Genomic DNA, 20,882 nt, shown 5'->3' on the forward strand with positions numbered 1-20,882 from the left:
ATATTTTCAAATTGTATAAAACATTAAGTTTCCATATGATCTTTTCAGATATCCTTTCAGTTAGTTATACCTGTCCTACCTCCCACCTTTGACTGCCACTCTAATCCCTTTCTTTGCCTAACCTCCTTTTCAACTTCATATCAGTGTTCTACTCTCAGGTTTACCCCAGGCTAGTGGAAAGCTTACAAACTAGTAGATGAGCATTTGGCTTTTTCAAATACTCACAATTAAAAAAATTCCCAATCTTAGTTATCCCTCTCCTACTCTGTCTTCTATCTAATCCCCCCATCCCTCCCACCACATAAAAGTCTCTTCCCATTATTCCTTTTTTCTCTTTCACATGAAATGTATTTTACTACACCTCTAAGAGCTTTCTAATTCATAGTTTCCTCCATATATAGTCCTGTACTGTTAATGTTAATGGGAATAGTGAATTACAGCAAAAATTATATTTAGATCAATTATTTTAAAGGTGGTTATGCTGAAAGCATAGACTGTATGTACTTTGTGTAGATGTGAGAGCATTTGCAAATGTTTTCAAATATTCCCCCATGTGCTAATTTTATTTTCCTCTTAGTTATAGGGATGCAGAAAAGAATTTCCACAATATCTCTAACAGATGCTCCTATGCAGACCATTCCAACAAAGAGGAAACTGAAGATGTCTCAAGAATTCTTCGGTGTACGGCTAACGTACTCGGTATATTAACTATATATTTATATGTTTGACAGAGAATATGAGTTAAAGGGGGAAGTAAAGGTACCAGTGTTTCATTTTCTCTAAAGATTTGCAGAGTATTATAGACCAAGACATCATCTGTAGGTGTATAATTTTACACCCAAGAAAATGTTTGAATGTGAATAACAAACAAGCCATTTACAGGTAAACTCAAAAACATTATAATGGATTCTCACATTTTTAGGAAAATGTTTTAAAAAAACTTATATTTTAGTATTGGCCAGATACATTCCATATTTCTCTGTCTCTTACCTTTGCCTGAACTGTAAGATCTTTCTTTCTTCCTATCATTATACTTTCTTATTTCTGGGATGCACTTGTAACATATCAGTGAAATATGTCATCTACTAGGTGCCAAACTTGGGCTTAGGCCTTGGGAATGTGCACCTTGAAGATGCCAGTAGTTACCTTCAGGATTTTGTATGCTCCCAATATGGGTATAAAATGTACTGTTATGAGAGGAATGATGCATTCTGCTCTGTAACTGAGCTGTGTTCTAGAAAAGCATGAATGTGTTGGTGTGTGAGAGTACTCTGCATAGCTCATGCTACAGCGGCAATCTGTTTAGTTCTAATTTTGTATAGAAGCTGTTTTATCTTTTAGTTTTATTTTGCTTGCTTTCTTGAAGTCAATGTAACTTGGTTCTTTTTTGAATCCCAATTTTTTTGTGCCCCAGATACAACTCTCTGGCATTTTGCAGGGCCAACAATGCTTTCATTATGTGCTGGTTCCATCACTTCCATGCTCTGATGGCCTGGAAAACAGTTGTTTTACCAAATCCTGGTTCTAAGTCCTCTCCCAATGAGAAAAAAATATTCAGGGATAACGTTTTCTTTTTCTTGCTCTTTTTTGTAATCAGTAACTACTTTTGTATACATTCTGTCACATAGTTTCAGAAATAGAAATATTGAATACACTGTACTCCTTGTTGGAGCCATGATAATCATTTTAACAACACAAAGAGTCCTTCCAAGAAGCCTTTATTCAAGTGAAGATAGATGTGAAGATAGTCCCTCTCTGCTTGTGACTTTGAGCATTAATTATTGAAACATTAATTATTGAATCACATTAATTGTCAAAGCATAATTTCTTTTGTATGCTAATATAGACTAATTTTAATTGTCTGAGAAATATCAGTATTTAAAGGAATAATATTCAACATCTATTTTTAATTTTCATTAATTGTAAAATTATGCCTGTACTCCTATAAAGCAGGACATTTTGCGTTTTATTGAAAATTGTGCTGGTTTAGTCGTGTAGTGAAATGTGTATCATAAGGCCCTCTATTGGGTTTGTTATGAGCATGTTGCCACTTGGTACTGTGGCTTGGATTTAGTTAGCACTATAGGGATGGAGACAGATGAATGTAGATAACTAAAGGAGAGCGATGACCAGCTGTGTCGTCTTCTTTGCTATAGTGAGTTATGATACTCTGATTTTTAAAGCATTTTTTGATGCTATGACAGGGATTTTTAGGGACAAAAAGCAGACAGATATAACTGTTGTACATGAACTTATATGCTGATGATTTATAGCAATAAAAGTCTTGCTACTTCAGTAAGAATTAGTTATTGGCTAAATATCACACAAAACAGCTTCAGATTGTTCTTCTTAAGTCTCTTCTCTCACAATAACCAGGAAGGGCAGGTGTTGTGAACAGGACACTCAACAACATTTTCTGTGTTTTAAAGGTCTCTGTAAGAGTAGTTTGCTTCTTCTAAAAATGTCACACATTTAAAGTCAGACTAAAAGTCTTGTTGTCCAGGATGATTTTACTTGGAATGTGCTAGTGAGGAGGAAGGAAGAAACTAGAAGAAATGATCACAGGAGCTTATCCTTCACAGTATTTCCTTGTTGTCAGAAACTCTAAAATATTGTGAAATTTAGAGGTGTTTAGAAATTGCTACAGACTCCAGAATCTTTATTTGATATGATGTTTTTATATTGTTGACTTAAAAAAAATCAATTATTGTTTTTGTCAACCTGCATGTGCATTTTTTTCATTATGATTTGAAATGTCTATTTGGGAATCATTATTTGGCGATAAAACTAAAAGACATTTATTATAACTATTTTTTCCTAGATTAAGTCATATTAAAATTAATAGGTGACATTATTTAGTGGACTAGAATGTGTTTTACATGCTTAGCATCTTAGGGAACTAGGTGGAAAATAAAATAAGAACTTACCATTTTCACTGATGAAAGAAGATTGATAGCAACAAATAAATGCCACTACTGTAGTTCTTGTCACTTTAACTTAACAAATGGTTAATTTTGTTTCTTTCTTAAAAGTACATTGAAAGCAAGGTTGTGGTGGCACATGCCTTTAATTCTAGCACTCAGCATAGAGGCAGAAGGATCTCTGTGAATTGGAGGTCAGCCTGGTCTACAAAATAAGTTTCAGGACAGCCAAGACTGTTTAACAGAGAAACCCTGCCAGAAGAGGGGAAAGTACTTTAAGTATTAATCTGATGGATGGGAATTAATGTAATTAGAGGGGTGTGGTTGTTGGAATGAGACTGGTTTCCATAGGTCTATAGACCTGAAATCTTGGTTACCAGGGCGTGCAAATTTGAAAGGATTAGGAGGTGTGGCCTTGTTGGAAGAAGTTAGTATCTGGAAGTAGGATTTGAGGTTTCAAAAAATCATGCCAAGCCCAGAAACTCTCTGTCTCTTTCTCTTTCTGTGCCTCTGTGCCTCTGTCTCTCTCTGTGTTTATCTCTCTGTGTCTCTGTGTTTCTGTCTCTGTCTCTCTCTGCCAGTCGATCAGGCTATAGCTTTCTGCAACTTCTCCAATACCATTTCTGTTTGTGTGCTGCCATGCACCCTGTCATGATGATAATAGACTAACCTTCTGAAACTATAAACAAGGTCCAAGTAAATGCTCTCTTTGTAAGCCTTGTTGTGGACATGGTGTTTCTTTACAGTAGCAGATCTCTGACCAAGATAAGGAGTAAAGAATTCATAATGCTATTGTAATATGTTATAGCAATGATTTTGAAGAAAGGACTAGCAAGACCTAGGCTAGACAAGGAATCATTTACTCCATATATTAATGCCTCAAATTTCTCAATTGTAAATTGGAGATAATGTTATTATACATTTCCTCTCTTATATTGGATAGGAAATTTTAAATATGTTAATTTATTATGTTAAGTACTTAAAACAACCTGATGTGTAACATACCAGTGCCAGATTGATGTTTGTTGTTGTTATTGAATATTCATAAAATGATCTTTTCAGAGGTCAGTTTTGTTCACTTCGTTAATAGGTAAGGAAATGGATTTTTGTTAATTTGTTAATCTTTGGTCTATTCTGAACAAACTTGCCACAACAGCATGGTTTAAATCTGGGTCATTCTGCTTTCTTTTTTTCTTTCTTTCTTTCTTTCTTTCTTTCTTTCTTTCTTTCTTCCTTTCTTCCTTTCTTTCTTTCTTTCTTTTGGTCTTTCTTCTTTCTTTCTTCCTTTCTTTCTTCTTTCCTTTCTTATCTTTTCTTCTCTGTTCTTTCTTTCTTTGGTCATTTCTGCTTTCTTTCTTTCTTCCTTTTTCCTTTTCTTTCTTCTTTCTTTCCTTTCTTATTCTTCTTTCTTTCTTTCTTTCTTTTGTTTCTTTTCTTTCTTTCTGTCTTTCTTTCTTCTTTTCTCTTTCTTTCTTTTCTTTTCTTTTTTCTTTCTTCTTCTTCTTTCTGTTCTTCTTTCTCTTTCTTTCTTCTCTTTGGTCATTCTGCTTTCTTTCTTTCTTCCTTTCTTTCTTTCTTCCTTTTTTTCTTTCTTTCTTTCTTTCTTTCTTTCTTTCTTCCTTCCTTCCTTTCTTTCTTTCCTTTCTTAGGAGATAGGGTTTTTCTGAGTAGCCTTGGTTACACAAATACCATATTCCTTATATTACTTTTGTCTCAGTTGTTGACCTTAAAATCTCATACCCCCTCCATAATGCTGATTATGCTAATTATATACCACCTTTCTAGTTCTATAGATAATCAAAGTTGTCATGATGTTGCATTTTACTTTATTGTTTTGCAATACTGGAAATTGAACCAAAAGCATCATGTATTCTATCTAGGCAAGTTTTCTACCACTGAGCCCTATTTTCACTTTTTATTTTGATTGAAGAGTCTCACTATGTTGCCAAAATAGGCCTTGAACCCATTGTGTAGCTAAGCCAGGTTTTGAACATTTTGATCTTCCTATGTTAAACACTCCAAATAACTATGACAACAGGTTGGCATTGATGCTCCAGCTTTGTTGCTCTTTTAAATTTAACTTGAGGGACTTGTTTGTATATGTCAAGTAATATCAAAACTAAGAATTATTTGTCATCAGTACTGAAGATTTTGCAGCCTTAGAGTGATCTGGATCATTTCCAGTTTAGAAACAGTATGAATTTTCTTTAGCTTTTAATGCTAGATATGTAAACTTAGGGAGGCAGAGTTTGCCATTATGACAGAAAGGTGACTTCACACTTATACTGTAGTAAGCACAGTGCTGAAACTTCTGGCTAAAGCTTTCAAGTAGATGTTGAAATGTTAAACCTGGTTTGGTATGTTCAGTGTTATTGGCTTGGTAAAAGTCTCTGGTCTTTTTTCTTAAAAAGAATATATTTTATTAATTCTATCACAAATTGACACATGTAAACAATGAATCTTGATCATATTCACACTAAGCTTTGCCTTTCCATTCCTCTCAAGGCATCTCCAACACATCTTTTTCATAAGTCCTCCTCCTCCTCTTATTCTTATTTATTTTTGTTACCCACTGAGTCCAAATAGTGCAGACTGCTGGACTCTTGATTGATATTGTTGGCTTAACCTTGGCCAGGTAAGCATAGCTGAAGTAGTTTATGGGTGAAATAGTCAAGCCATGTCCAGATGACAGCATCTCACAGCATTCCTCTCCATCTTCCAGCATTTGTATTCTTTCTGTACCTTTTCTGTGATGTTCCTTTAGCCTTGTTTGCGAGTGTTTGGTATAGATGTACAATTTAGAGGTGAACACTCGATAATCACTTATTCCCATCATTTTGGTCACTTGTGATTGTCTGAATTAACTGCTGACTACCATTCCAGAGTTATGCAGTCTGGTCAGGGTTGAGGGCACACTAATTTATGTGTTTAAATGTGAATATTTGGAAGTCAGTTTGACAAAATGCCTGTAACAATAGTTCTTCCTAGGGCCTCTGACCTCCTGAGATGCAGACTTTTTAAAAAACAAGGTTGAAAGTACTAGGCATGAATTTCCTCCCATGTAGAAGGACTCAGATTCAATTTAAAAATGGTTAGCTCTATTGTGCTCATCAGCACATCTTGCCTGACAGGGTTAACCAATAGACAGTACTACTGATTGATTTTCTTGCTTAGCATAGCATCTTCCAACACTATGAAAATTACGAAGCTGGGGGAAAGCTTCCAGTCCATTCCATCTGGATTTTTTCTATGTTCTGTAATCACAATCTTCAGTATGAGTGTCTTTCTGTCTAGTTATAGTAGGCAACCAAGAGCAAGGGCAATAGGCTGTGTTGTATTAGGTGTCTCTGGAATCCCTGTTCAATAATAACTGGTAAGGTGTTTCATGCTGGGCACTGAGATTTTCATTGAATATTCCTTGCCATGTGAGGAATCATTATCCATCCAGTTTACCTGTGGTCCAACTCCTGGTTTTACGAACATTGTATCTTTAAACTACCTTAAAATAGTGTTTTCCCAAAGCAAGCCTCAACAGATACAAGAAGATTGCATTAATACCTTGTATCCTATCAGATTACCATGGCTTAAGGCTAGACTTCAAAAACAACAGAAATAACAAAAAGCCTACACACACATAGAAAGTAAATAACTCTCTACTTAATGACACATGAGTCAGGGGAGAGATAAAGGAAGAAATTAAGGACGTCCTGAAATTCAATGAAAATGAAAAAACAACATACACACATTTGTGAGACACATTGAAAGTGGTGCTAAGAGAAAATTCATAGCACCAAGAGCCTTTATAAAAAAAAAATGGAAACATCCCACATAAGCAACTTAATGACACATCTGAAAACCCTGAAAAAAAAGAAGCAGAAACACTCAAGAGGAGTAGACATCTGGTAATAATCAAACTCAAAGCTGAAATCAATAAATTAGAAACAAAGAGAACAATTCAAAGATTCAACAAAACCAAGAGCTGGTTCTTTGATAAAATTAATAAGATAGACAAACCATTAGCCAAACTAACTAAAAGGCAAAGAGACACTATCCAAATCAACAAAATCAGAAATGAAAAGGGAGACATAACAACAGACACTGGAAAAATACAAAAAAATCATAAGATCCTACTTTAAAGGCATATATACCACAAAATTTGAAAAACCCAAGAGAAATGGACAATTTTCTTGATCGATTCTACTTGCCAAAATTGACTCAAGATTGATAAAGAAATTAAATAGTCCTATTTCTCCTATAGAAATAGAAGCAATCACTGATAGTCTCCCAACTAAAAAAAACCCGGGGACAGATGGTTTCAGCGCAGAATTCTACCAGACCTTCAAAGAAGAACTAATACTCTTCAAGATACTCCAAAAAACAGAAACAGATGGAACACTACCAAGTTCATTCTATGAGGCCACAATCTCATTGATAGCTGAACCCCACAAAGACCCAAGAAAAAAAGAGAATTTCAGACCAATTTCTCTTATGAACATTGACGTACAAATACTCAATAAAATACTTGCAAAACGAATACAACAAAATATCAGAGATATCATTCACCATGACCAGGTAGGCTTCATTCCAGGCACCCAGGGATGGTTTAATATATGGAAATCCATCAATGTAAACCACCATATAAAAAAACTGAAAGAAAAAACCCACATGATCATCTCCTTAGATGCAGAAAAAGCATTTGACAAAATCCAACACACATTCATGTTTAAAGTTTTGGAGAGATTGGGAATTCAAAGCACATAACCTAAACATAATAAAGGTTATAGACAGAAAGCCAATAGACAACATCAAATTAAATGGAGAGATACTCAAGGAAATTCCTCTAAAATCAGGGACCAGACAAGGCTGCCCACTTTCTCCATATCTCTTCAATATAGTTCTTAAAGTTATAGCCAGAGCAATAAGACAACAAAAGGAAATCAAGGGGATCCAAATGGGAAAAAAGGAAGTAAAACTATCCTTATTTGCAGATGATATGATAATATATATACGTGAACCCCAAAATTCCACCAAAGAAGTCCTACAGCAGAAAAACACCTTCAGCAAATTGGCTGGATACAAAATTAACTCAAATAAGTCAGTAGCTTTTCTATATACAAATGACAAACATGCAGAGGAAGAAATTCAGAAAACTACACCCTTCACAATATCCACAAGCAATATAAAGTATTTAGGAGTAACTCTAACTGAGTAAGTGAAGGACTTTTTTGAAAAAAATTCAAAACTCTGAAAAAAGAGATTGAAGGCGACATGAGAAGATGGAATGATCTTCCTTCCTCGTGGATTGGGTGAATAAACATAGTAAAAATGCCAATCTTACCAAAAGCAGTTTACATATTCAATGCAATCCCTATCAAAATACCTACACAGTTTTTTCAAGACATTGAAAGTTCAATTCTCAACTTCATATGGAAAAACAAAAAACCCAGAATAGATAAAACAATCTTGTATAATAAAAGATCTTCTGGAGGAATCTCCATACCTGATCTCGAGCTGTACTATAAAGCAAGTGTAATTAAAACATCATGGTACTGGCAAAGTAATAGGCTGGTTGATCAGTGGAATCGAATCGAAGACCCAGATAGGAATCTACACACATATGGTCATTTGATTTTTGACAAAGAATCCAAATCTATTCAATGGAAAAAGGAAGGCATCTTCAACAAATAGTGCTGGTCTAACTGGATGTCTATGTGTAAAAAATTGCAATTGGACTCATATTTGTCACCATGCACAAAACTCAAATCCAAGTGGATAAAAGACCTCAACATAAAACCAGAAACACTAACTCAGTTAGAAGAAAAAGTGGGGAAGAGCTTGGAACACATTGACACAGGAGACAACTTCCTGAACAGAACAAAAGATAGAAACCTCATGAGGCTGAGAAGCTTCTGTAAGGCAGGAGACACTGTCAACAGAATAAAGCAACCACCTACAGACTGGGAAAAATCTTCACCAACCCTACATCTGAGAAAGGTCTAATATCCAAAGTATATAAAGAACTCAAGAAATGAAACACCAGCAAACCAAATAACCCAATTGAGAAATGGGGCTCAGAAGTAAACAGAGAATTCTCAACAGAGGAATATCAAATGGCTGAGAAACACTTAAGGAAATGCTCAACCTCCTTAGTCATCAGGGAAATGTAAATAAAAACAACTGTGAGATTCCATCGTACAACCATCAGAACTGCTAAGATCAAAAATTCAAGTGACACCACATGCTGGTGAGGATGTGGAGAGAGAGGAACACTCCTTCATTGCTGGTGGGAATGCAAACTAGTACAGCCACTTTGGAAATCTATCTGGCACTATCTCAGAAAACTGGGAATGGGGTTTCCTCAAGACCCAGCTATTCCACTCCTTGGAATATACCCAGAAGATGCTCCAGCACACAACAAGAACATTTGTTCAACCATGTTCATAGCAGCCTTATTCATAATAGCCAGAACCTGTAAACCACCTAAATGTCCCTCAGTAGAAGAATGGATAAAGAAACTGTGGTACATTTATACTATGGAATACTACTCAGCTATTAAAAACAAGGAATTTCCAAAATTTGTGGACAAACAGATTGAGCTAGAAATTATCATAATGAGTGAGTTAATCCAGAAGCAGAAAGAGTCAAATGGTATATACTCACTTATATCTGGACACTAGCCCAAGGGATATGCCCCATGAAAGTCTTCACCTACCAGGAAAGTGGGACAGAGGGGAGGACATCTTATGAGGATTCTAGGTGAGAGAAACATATGTGAATGGGAAATAAAGGATCTAGATGGTCTGAGAAACCTACAAGAGAAACATTATGATAGGCAGATCTGGACTCAGGGGTCCTACTCAAACTATGGCACTAGGCAAGGATAATACATCCAGTTAACTTTGAACCCCTACCCAGATCTACCCAATGGGCAGGACATTCTTCACAGTTGAGTGGAGAGTGTGTTCTGAATTTCACATGAACTCTGGTGCCCCATATTTGACCACATCCCCTGGATGGAGAGGCCTGGTGGCACTCAGAGGAAGGATAACATGCTACCAAGAAGAGACTTGATACCCTATGAGCATATACAGGGGGAGGAGGCCCCCCTCAGTCACAGTCATAGGGAAGAGGAATAAAGGGAAAATGGGAAGGAGGGAGGAATGGGAGGATACAAGGGATGGGATAACAATTGAGATGTAATATGAATAAATTAATAAAATATATTTTAAAAAAAGAACATGTGTTTCTTCTTCCTAGCCTTTGTTCTTTTTTATTCTATGGTGTTTACTAATTAACTCCATAGCCTCTGACCCATGGTTCTTTTGATTTTTCTACAGCCCATATTTCCCCATTTACACTACTCTTTCTTCGAAGAACAACTTCATTTTGAGTCACAGATTTTAAATCTTAAAATTGAAAAAGTAAAAAAAAATTAAGGATAGAATTAATGCAAATAGTGTAGTATTGTGGTCCTTTTCCAAGGTTGTGGCTGAAGCAGGGAGGGAGTCCCTTGGACATGAACTCTAGTGCTTGCAATTTGATCACTTCTCATTGGCAGGGAGACTTGTGGGCACACAGACAAAAGGGATGCAGGCTATCCTGATGAGAACTGATTGGCTCTGGTTAGATAGTGGGAATGAAGCCTTGCCCCTCTCCCCATCAGAGGTCTAGACGTCTAGGGTAGGGCATAAGAGGGAAGGAGGGTGAGAACAAGAAGGTACAAGCAAGGGGATAACAGTTAAGATGTCATATGAATAAATTATTATAAATAAAAAATAAAGAAAAACAGTAGGAGGATAGTGTCAGGGGTGGAGTTCCTCTCATAGCATGGATCTGAATCTTGGTCAGTCATTGGTTAGTCATTCCCTCAATTTCTGCACGCTCTTTATCTCTGTACATCTTGTAGGCAGGAAAAATTATAGTGCCTGGGTTGCTGTTCCCATGCCTTCATTGGAAGTCTTACCTGGTTACAGGTGGTAGCCATTTTGGTCCCATATTCTATGTTGCAACAAGTCTTAGCTAGGGTCACCCATATAGCTTTCTGGGAGTTGTGGTTGGTCTAGGTGTCTAGTTCATCTAAGAGATTTCCCACTATCCAGATTCATGTTCTCTCTTCCAGTTCTTTCTCGTTCAATCCTCCCCAAACTTGATCACTCCAATCCCCTACCCACCACCACTCAGTTCCCTCCTCCTTCAACCCCAAATGTGTAATCTAGTTCCCTTTCTCAGTGAAGGTCAAACATTCTCCCTTGGGTCCTCCCTGTTACTTGGCTTCTTTGGATTTGTGGAGTGTAGCATGGTTACTTTGTACTTTATCCACCTGTAAGTGAGCACATACCATGTTTGTCTTTATGGGTCTCAGTTACCTCATTCAAAATGACTATTTCTAGTTCCATCCGTTTGCCTGCAAATTTCCTTATGCCTTTGCTTTTAATAGCTGAGTAAGATTTTATTGTATAACTATACTATACCGTTTTATCCATTATTTGGTTGAGAGACAGCTAGGACTTTTTGTTTCCTTTAGCTTCTTCACCTTACATCATTACCTCACATAGACCTGCAATGGTTGCTGTTTAAACCAATATCAAAAGCAAATGGTCACACATTTTAGTAAAATGCTTGATTACTGCCAGTTTTTAATTTGAGAGCCTTAGGTAAAAAAAATTTTTTTGTTAACTTGTACTTCCAAATTCATAATTCACTCAATCACCAAAGGAAACATTTAGTGTAGGAGAAAAATAAAATGGGCAATAGTTTGCTTCTGCCACGGGGAAGGGATGTCTCTACTTGTTTAAGCTTTCATTAAGTGCTGAGCTTGTTTAGGATGTTTGTAAGTGGGATGCAATGGTGTCAGCCAGAGAACTCAGACTATTTCTTTCATTTACCTTTTAAAAAATCTTAAGGCTAGAGAAGTGACTCAGTGAGTGCTTAAGAGTGTAAACTGTTCTTGCAGAGTATCTGAGTTTGGTTCCCAGCATCCATATAATGATTCTCAAAACCACTTATAATTCTCTTTCCAGGGCATTCAATGCCCTCTTCTGGCTTTTCTGGGTGTTTGCACTCATATGCTCGCACTCATATAGGCACAAATACACACAACTAATAGACAAAAGTGAATAAAATATTCTTTCTGCTTTTATTATTCTGATTGCCTATCTCACATTTTAAGAAAAGCAGCAACACCAATTGAAAACATTTAAAATTTTGCTTCACAATTCATTATTACGCATTTGCCTTAGTTTCATATTTAAGGGTAATATTTTATTTAGAAAATTAAGTAACCAATACACTCATTTTGCTGCAAGTCTCTAAAGTGTCTCCATTGAAGATTTAAAAGAGCACCAAAATTTATACTTAAAGCTCAGTTTAATAAGCCTGAAAGGATTATTACTCTACAGAAGTCTGTGTGATCTCTGGGGACCTGTTTGCCATATTACAGGAACAGTTTTCAAGGGTTGTTTCCACCAGCATAGTGTTTCTGAGTAGTTTATGTTTTAAGTGCCAGTTATCAATAGGACAAAAACAGATATAAAGGGGGGAAGTAGATACTGGAAATAACACAAAATAACAAATAAGGTAATTTCAGAATGATAGCTGCTGATGAGCCAACTCTGATAGAAAAAAGTGGAAAGGATCAAAACATCTGTATGCTATGAAAATTATTTTTCTTTCATTTAAGTAACTCACACAAATACAGAGAATTATGAGGTACTTTCTTATTTGCAATGAACTTATTACAGCTATTACTTCATCTCTCATTGAGTTATAGAACTAAATATAGATGTCTAATTTTACAGATAAAATAGTTAAGACTAAGAATGCTACTTAGTCCAAGTCACTCAACTAAGAAATATTGAAAGAAGACTTGGAATACAGTTTTTCAACTTTAGAAACAAATGAACTGTTTTTTTAACTTTTCACACTTTTTCTATTTTTGACTGTAAATGTATCACTTTACAAGTACAGTTTCTGTTTGTTAAGCCAGTCCCTTGAACCCAGTATATATATATCACTGCAATCTATTTGTCTGTACATTGATTTACATTGCCCACTGCCTTTAATCAGAAATATTTTAAGTATCTTTTTATCTGTTTTTGGCAATATTAGAGATAGAAAAACGAGTCCCTGTCATGATAGACAAGCAGCTATCACTGAGCTACATTCCCAAGTCTTTTGCCAATGATAATTCTTTCCATAGAAGCATGTTCCTGACTTCTGAGATGCCAGCAGACATTATTTGAAAGGTTGAGGAAATGTTCTCAAAGAGAGAAGAGTATAGAGAAAAAAAAAAACAAAAAAAAAAAACAAAAAACAAAAACAAATGGGAATATCATCATGCTTGACCTGGTACTGGGATTAGAAAATAATTAGGTATAAAGGAATTTACTGAAGTAATCAACAAATGATCAATATGGGCTGAGGATTAGGTGATTACCTACTATCAAAACACAGCAAAATAGAGTGAAGGACTGTGATGTTTGATACCTTCAAATTAGATGTATGTTTCATATGTGTGTGTGTGTGTGTGTGTGTTTGTCTCTCTCTGTGTGTATGTGTCTGTATATTTGTGTGTATAAGAAGGGGGGAAGAAGAGAGAGAGTAAAAGCAGGGACATATTATAAAGAAATTGGTAAAAGTAATTTGGGATTTTAATATTTCCCTATTTTCCAACTTCCCTCAAAGTTATAAAAATTGTATTATCAAACAAACGTTCAAAATTTGTTGAATAAAGGTAAACTGTAATTAAATAATCTCATGTCCTAACAGTCTATTTTTCTCTTGTTTTTGTTTTCTTTTGATTTACTAGGCTGGAGGCCCTAGCTAAAACATCAATGCAAATCCTTAACTAAACAAAACTAATATATCAAACATCAGTGCAATAAAGACCTTGTGGTGTATCCTTATAATTGAAAATATTTTGATTTTCTTAGCATTGTCAAGAAAATGGCAGATTCTATAATTGGTGTCCAGATTAGAAATTATCTTATGAATTTTTTTCCTAGTTCTATATTATCATTTATACACTGAATTTGTGGTATGGACTTTGTAGATTTTCCATGTCAGCATTACCCTATTCATCCAATGTTACACAACAATTGCTATCAGACTGGGAGATTCATTTCTCTGTGTTCTTGAAAATGATTTTGTCTCTCTATAAAATATGGTGTACTAGTAAACAAATAACAATAAAAATAAAGTTGTCAACTTTATTTTTTGAACTTATCTTATTGTTGAGCTTATCTACTTCCTTGATAATGCAGTTAGTGGCAGCCAGCCATACTGGGACAAATAAGTTTCTTTTAAAAGTACATATACCACTATATTATGATAATTTTAGGTTTCCACAATACCTTGACTGAATTAAAAAACCTCACCAATCATTGATATATTCCCCTCTGTAGGCTTTGATATTTTGATTGCTTCCTGACATTTTAAATACCATGGCACTTATTTTCCATAGCCCATAAGCCAATAGACAATGCTGTATTTAACTGCTAAAGTTCCATCATCTTAGCAGCATTAAGCTCTTTTGTACATCCATATGTACAGTGAGTTAAGTAGTGGAATGTTCACTTAGAACAAGCCATCATGCTAAGTGGATATTCCATGTATGAGCTCTTAATCACAGAGCCAATTCCCACTCCGTGTCTGTTTAGTTCTTTAAAACATTAGTTACTATAGAAATATCAGAGCTTAAATGAGATCTTTTTATAATTAAAACTTGTTCTCCAAAGCAACTATAAATGTCATCTCATCATCTAAGACTTCTACCTCTTCTTCCCCTACTTGCCTTATACCTATGCCCCTCAACAACTTTCTTCTTATAATAGACCTTGTGGTGATGTGGGATGAAATCCTAGAATGAAAAGGAAATAGGAAAAAAAACTAAAGTATTTTCTTGCCTCCTAGGTCACATGAGTTAACTGTTGGATTGTTATCAGGTTGAGAAACAAAACAAAACTAAAACAAACTATGTTCTCCTTGACATCTTCTTGGAAACTAGATGGGATTGCAATCATATTCTGGCAAAACTGATAGGGAACTAGATGAGAAAAGCCAGCTTGCACTTTAATTAGATAAAAAAAAAGTGACTCATTGCATAGTACATGCTGGCCTGGAACTCATTATGTATAAACCCATGTGACCTTGAATATGGGGCAAACCTCTTGGTTCAGCTTCCCTAGTGGATGGGGTTATAGGTGTAAGCCACCATGCCTGATAATTTTTGTTCTTAACTGTGGCTTTTTCTGCTTCGCACTAAAAACAATATTTTGGAAACAGCACAATGTGTCAATGCCTGTGAATTCAGCATACTCAGCTCTGTAATATCTTTTTCCCAATGTGTACTAGATCCAGATGACCTTTTGGATAATACCAGTCTGTTTGCTTTCCAAACTTCCAAAAAGCTCTTAGCATACAGCCTTTTGCTTTCTTTAGGACTTAAAGGATATGGTGGGAATGATAAAAATTTATGGGAGCAAGAATATCTACAAATTAGTGCACTGGTTTTTTAACAAAAATTTCTCAGTTCAGCTGGCCTCAATCTTATGTATATGATTAAACTCAGTGGCATAGGATTCTACCTCCACTTGTTTATGTTTTTAATATTTTTTACTTACCCTTTCTCAAAAGATGGTGCCCTCCTTGCTACTTCCCCTATTCATGTCCCTCTCGTTTGACCATTCCAAGATAGAGAAATGTGAGTGAATGAGCTAGGTGGGCACATGAGACACCAGGGAGACTAATTGGATCTGAGAAATGTTTCTTGTGGAATTTCATGTAAAGTGAGATCATGGAATGGTTTTTACCCTTTCTCAAAAGAGAAAGTGCACATATCCAGCCTTATAACCCCATTACTTTCTCCCTTGTTATCAAACTTAAGGACTTATAGTTTCATAAATATTTTCTCATCTCTAGCTTCCTAGGCCATGAATTTGTGCTGTGGGTCTTGTTGACACAGTTGTTTACCCAGAGGAGGGTGGATTTGCTGACTTCAGTTAACCCAGTCTAGAAATTCTCTCACAGACATGCCCAGTCGTTTTTCTCCTAGATGATTTCAGGTCCTATTAAGTTGATAATATTAATTATTCCACTGGCCTATTGTTTTTTAAAATTCATTCCAAATGTTCTTCCTCGAAATTATTTTACTTTGTCCCTCCTTAGTTCTTGATTTTAATAATTTCCTTTCTACACTCTGTAAAAGGATCTAATCCACCCATATTGTACCAGTACTGTTTCTACCACCTTAATACTGCTTAGGAAGGCTTAGGTAAGAACACAGCACTAAGAGCTTATATCTATAACCAGTTCATATTTCTACATTATCTGGATTCTTTAAATTTCTTTGTAAGTCCCTTTTGATGGATTTAAGATAAAATCTAAAGAGACTTGAATATTCACTTATTCATTCAACAAACAATTGTTCCATAGATGATGGTACTGTATCAGCATTTTTAACTCAGCTAACTGCAATGTAGTGTTTTGTGGATATTAATTATAAACCATTAAGTTTTTTTCCTCTGTGGACCTCTCAAATTCTGAATCTTGGATCAAATATCTAATAATTCTGACAATAATAAATCTGAATTCTTTAGCATCCTGTTGGTATATATTAATCCTGGAAGTTTGTTTTGACACAATAAGCTAAAGCCTTTCATATTACTAGACTTAAAAACAACCTTTTTCTGAATAATGACCTATGGCTGTGATTTTACTTTCTTTTATTTTTTTGGATAACGTATTTTAAAATAAAACTTTCAATAAAAGAAAATAACAATTCAAACAACCTCTAGACAATGTTTGTTGAATATGTTTTTCTATTTGTGAAGTATTACTGGCAACAAGAAGTAGCTTAATGGTATGAAATGGTCAATTAACAGATGAGACATCAGGTTTGGAGAATGTCAAATGGATGTAATTGAGAATTATGTTCAGAGACGTAATACAGTCCTAGGAAGTGTTTATGATGTTACAGCTCTGGTTCCCCTGGAAACAAATGCTGAGATGGAAAATTTGCACACAGGAAGTCAAACCTCAGAATCAATGATCCAACCAGGCAAACCTCATTAAGTTTCAAGGTCTAATATTGGGCCTTCATGGCTCTTACTCTGTTGTCCAAGTAATTTTTTTCACGACAGTATCACATGTACTTATCTGTGCTGTACTTGCTAGAGCATTTCATTTTCAGGAATGAAGATGAATGGATGGAGGGCACAAGCGTGTAGTTAATTCCCGGTTGATTATAGAATTACTGACCTATATAAAGATGGAAACCCTTTGTAGTTAAATTATTTTTCTCCACACTGGCTTGGTTTGGATTCAGATTGTCCTGGGAGAGGCAGGAGCATGGGCCAGCTTTCATTTCATCTGTAGTCAAATCCAGAACAACACTCAACTGAAAGCTGACTGCTACAAACACTAGCCTTCATGAGACATGACACATTACATAAGCTGATAAAAGTTGAACACATAGAATCTGTGCTGATTTAACTATGAAAAATATGTGTGTGTCTACATATTTCTTAATGAGACACAGAAAATGAACAAAGCTATTTTGAAAACATAAAAGAATTCACAATGACCTTTTTGTCCCGTAAACTCGAATGCTTGTTTCTTTTATAGTAATGGAAGAATTCAGGGTTCTATTGTCTCTTCCTTAGTCAATTAAATAAGATAATTTTCATTGTATTTTTGCTTGTCTCAAGGCTCTCATGTGGTCTGTGAAGTTTGTCCTGGTGTGGCACTGACAAACTCAGCTCTGTGTTTCTCTATCAGAAGTGTGTTGACATCATAACACTTATCAACAGATGGTTTCTGGGGTGACTAATTTTACCCATTCTTAGATTAACTGAAGTTTAGGATAATAAAGATGTAATGTGCATAAGTCTAACTCCTACAAGTGCTTTACATGCTCACTTTCATTTCCCTAAATTATTTCATTATTCATTTAAACATCTTTTAAAATAATATTTATTTTTATTATTTTAATCATTTGTGTTTGTAGTATTGTGTGTGTGTGTGTGTGTGTGTGTGCGCGCGCGCATGCGCGTGCGCCAATGTACATGTGGGTGTAGGTACTCATAAAGGCCAGAGGCCTTATCTCTGGAATTGGAGTTACAGGCCATTATAAGTGGCATTATATGGATGTTGGGAACTGAATTCAAGTCCTCCAGAAGGACTTTGAAAGATTAGCATCTTTTAAAGGAAATTTTGAATGAAAAATATAGATTGTACAGGGTGAGAAATGATAAAGATACACTCTAGTAAGAAGGAACACAGAGAGATGTTTCACAAGCTAAAATATATATACACAAAAGTCTGTAGGCTCTGGAGAGTCCTTTTATCTTAAACAGATTTTTCTATTTATCTCTCTACTACTCTGGTTTCTTTCTGAGTCATAATTCAGAGTGTTCTTCCATAAACCCTGATTTGTTTCTTTTTTTTTTTTTCTATCATTACATTGCTTTATCTTTTTTAACCTAAGTTTAATACATTTTGAATTAGTTCTTTGAAAATATAAGGCTAGAAAACAAAAGAGACATGAGAGTTATTTTGGGGGTACTTAAAGGATGTCTGTGAAGAGAGGTGGCAGATTTGTTTCAATCTTCTTAGAAGATATAACACAGGTACTCCATTGAAATCATACGACTAGACATAGGTAGAAGATGCTTTGTAATTTCTGAGCATGGAAGAACAGGTTTCATGAGTTCCTCATCACCAGAGGAATTGAAACAAAGGAAAAATGGCTATGTAGGACCACTGTGATTCAAGGGAGGTTGTATTGAGTTTCCTGGGAAGATCTAGTGTTCTTCATGGCTTAATATAACATTGTGATGAAAGATGTTGTGTCCTATGTGGTTTTTAAAGCAAATATTTACATAACCACATGCCTGCATCCCTCAAAATTTAAAAAAATGTGTGAGAGTGGCTTGCTTATGAATCAGTCATAACCACTGTAATAATCCCATTATAGATTCATGCAAATGTATTCATTTTCCATTTTCTTTAAGCCAAATTCTTTTTAGCTAATGACACATGCACTTTAGAACTTTGCTTTAGTATTCATTACTTGTTTCAATAAGAAAATTCTCATCTGAGGGGGAGACCTGGTGGTGGCACTCAGGGGAAGGAAAGCAGGCTACCAAGAAGAGACTTGATACCCTATGAGCATATAAAGGGGGAAGAAGTTCCCCCGTGGGCACAGTCATAGGGGAGGGGAGTAAGGAGAAAATGGGAGGGAGGGGAGAATGGGAGGATACAAGAAATGGGATAACCATTGAGATGTAACAAGAATAAATTAATAAAAAAAAACACACAAAAAAACAAAAAACAAAAAAGGAAAATTCTAAGAAAATTTCAGATTGTTATGTATTATTCTTTACCAAACCACAGCTGCTACCACTAAACTTTCTCTCTGTGGAAACTGCACAGCAATATCAATCCCTAGATTTGGCTAGTGCATTTAAAGATTGCAACATAGCTCCCTAGATTTCATTGGCATCTTTAAGGAGAGGAAGTAACAGTTTAGTAATAAAAAACATAGCAATTAAAGAGTGATTGTCAGTGATTAACAGCTCTGAGTAAGACCTCTGAGGATGCATTAATGTTGAAATTATGCACTTTGCATGCCATAACCATGGCTTTAAGTCTAAATAGGGTCAGTTAGAAAAAGAATCCAGATTCTATATATTTGCATAGCACTCACCTTCCTCATATTCTCAAAAAGCATGTTAGGGACTGGCATTGGTGCTAGTACTGGCAATATGAGAATACCCATTAGTAGAGTGTCTCCAAAGTCCACAAGCTACTGCCATATGTTTATAATGTTGAAGATAACAGTACAGAGATGTGGCCAGGTGTGGATGCAGTGATAAGCCAGGTGCCCTCAGTACACTTTTTTAAGTGGCATATGTCTGCCAGTGTTTTTTGTTTTTGTTTTGTTTTGTTTTTTTAATTTCATAGAACATGTGGCTGCATTCCTCGTTTCTTGTCTTTAATGGCAGTCTGCCATGGTTATGGAGGGCTGGGGATATGATGACCACTTTGTCATTTAACAGGTAGGCACAATAGCATATAAGACCTACTGTTTGTACATGTGTTTTCCTGATTCTCCCTGTTAATCAGTATCAGTGCCTATTTGTTGAAAAGGAAATAAGAATTTGTCAACTAACAGTACTCATGCCTGATAAGTCACCAATAGTGTAATTTGTCTCCTTAGAGTAAAAAGGTATGACAGAGAATATTGCAGAGTATAAAAAAACACATATACACATTTATATGTGCACATATCTCCTACATAGCTGACAATATGTATTTATTTTCATATTAATTAGATGTTTTATTCTTATCTGCTCTTTAAAATATTACCATAGAAAAAGTATTGTGCCATAGATTAAGATTATAAGAGTTATTTTCTGTGGGTGCCTTTCTCTGGGAGGCTGGGTTGAGAATCTGGTCACAGAGTTTTCTTCAGGCTTCTGGAGGCTAGCTGAAGAAGGCTCTGTTCTGAGAACCTCTCACTAAGAAGGCCTTCTGGGCTGGGAGGGAATGCTGGGCAGTGAAGCTCAGCCAGGGTTGAGACAATGGGAATCTGAGTCCTTTTTAGCTCAAGAAGGAAGCCTCTGACTTGTGAAAATCCTGATAACCAACTGACTGCACTTGGTTGAAATAAAGACAATTAAGAGTCAAAGAGCTAGGTTTTAATTCATTAAGCTTAATGGTAAAGGAAAGACAAAGACAGAGAGCTACAAAAGGAAAAATTGGGGAAAATCTGGGATGCCAACTCTGGATCTAGATTTTTAAACAAAAGGTAACTGAGTTGCAGGAGCCACTCCCAGGACACTTCCTGGGGCTTGTCTCCAGGGCACCTTGCATATGTTTTTCTTAAGGATCCAGCTTTTGACACCTTTTGTGTGGGGGAGGGTCTGTGCTTTGTTCCCTGCAACTAGCCTTTTAACACAT

General features: G+C 35.7%; 1 protein-coding gene across 2 annotated transcripts in view; it reads left to right on the top strand.

Moving 5' to 3' along the window:
* The window catches only part of Gucy1a2 (guanylate cyclase 1 soluble subunit alpha 2), a 321,255-nt gene that overhangs the window by 39,052 nt on the left and 261,321 nt on the right, over positions 1-20,882 (top strand). For both annotated transcript variants that reach the window (XM_051155869.1, XM_051155868.1), the window contains exon 3: positions 578-699. In XM_051155869.1, coding sequence (XP_051011826.1) covers positions 578-699 — 122 coding nt within the window. The remainder of the gene's footprint in view (positions 1-577; positions 700-20,882) is intronic.

This window comes from Acomys russatus, chromosome 14 (assembly GCF_903995435.1).
Source record: "Acomys russatus chromosome 14, mAcoRus1.1, whole genome shotgun sequence".
Lineage (NCBI taxonomy): Eukaryota > Metazoa > Chordata > Mammalia > Rodentia > Muridae > Acomys > Acomys russatus.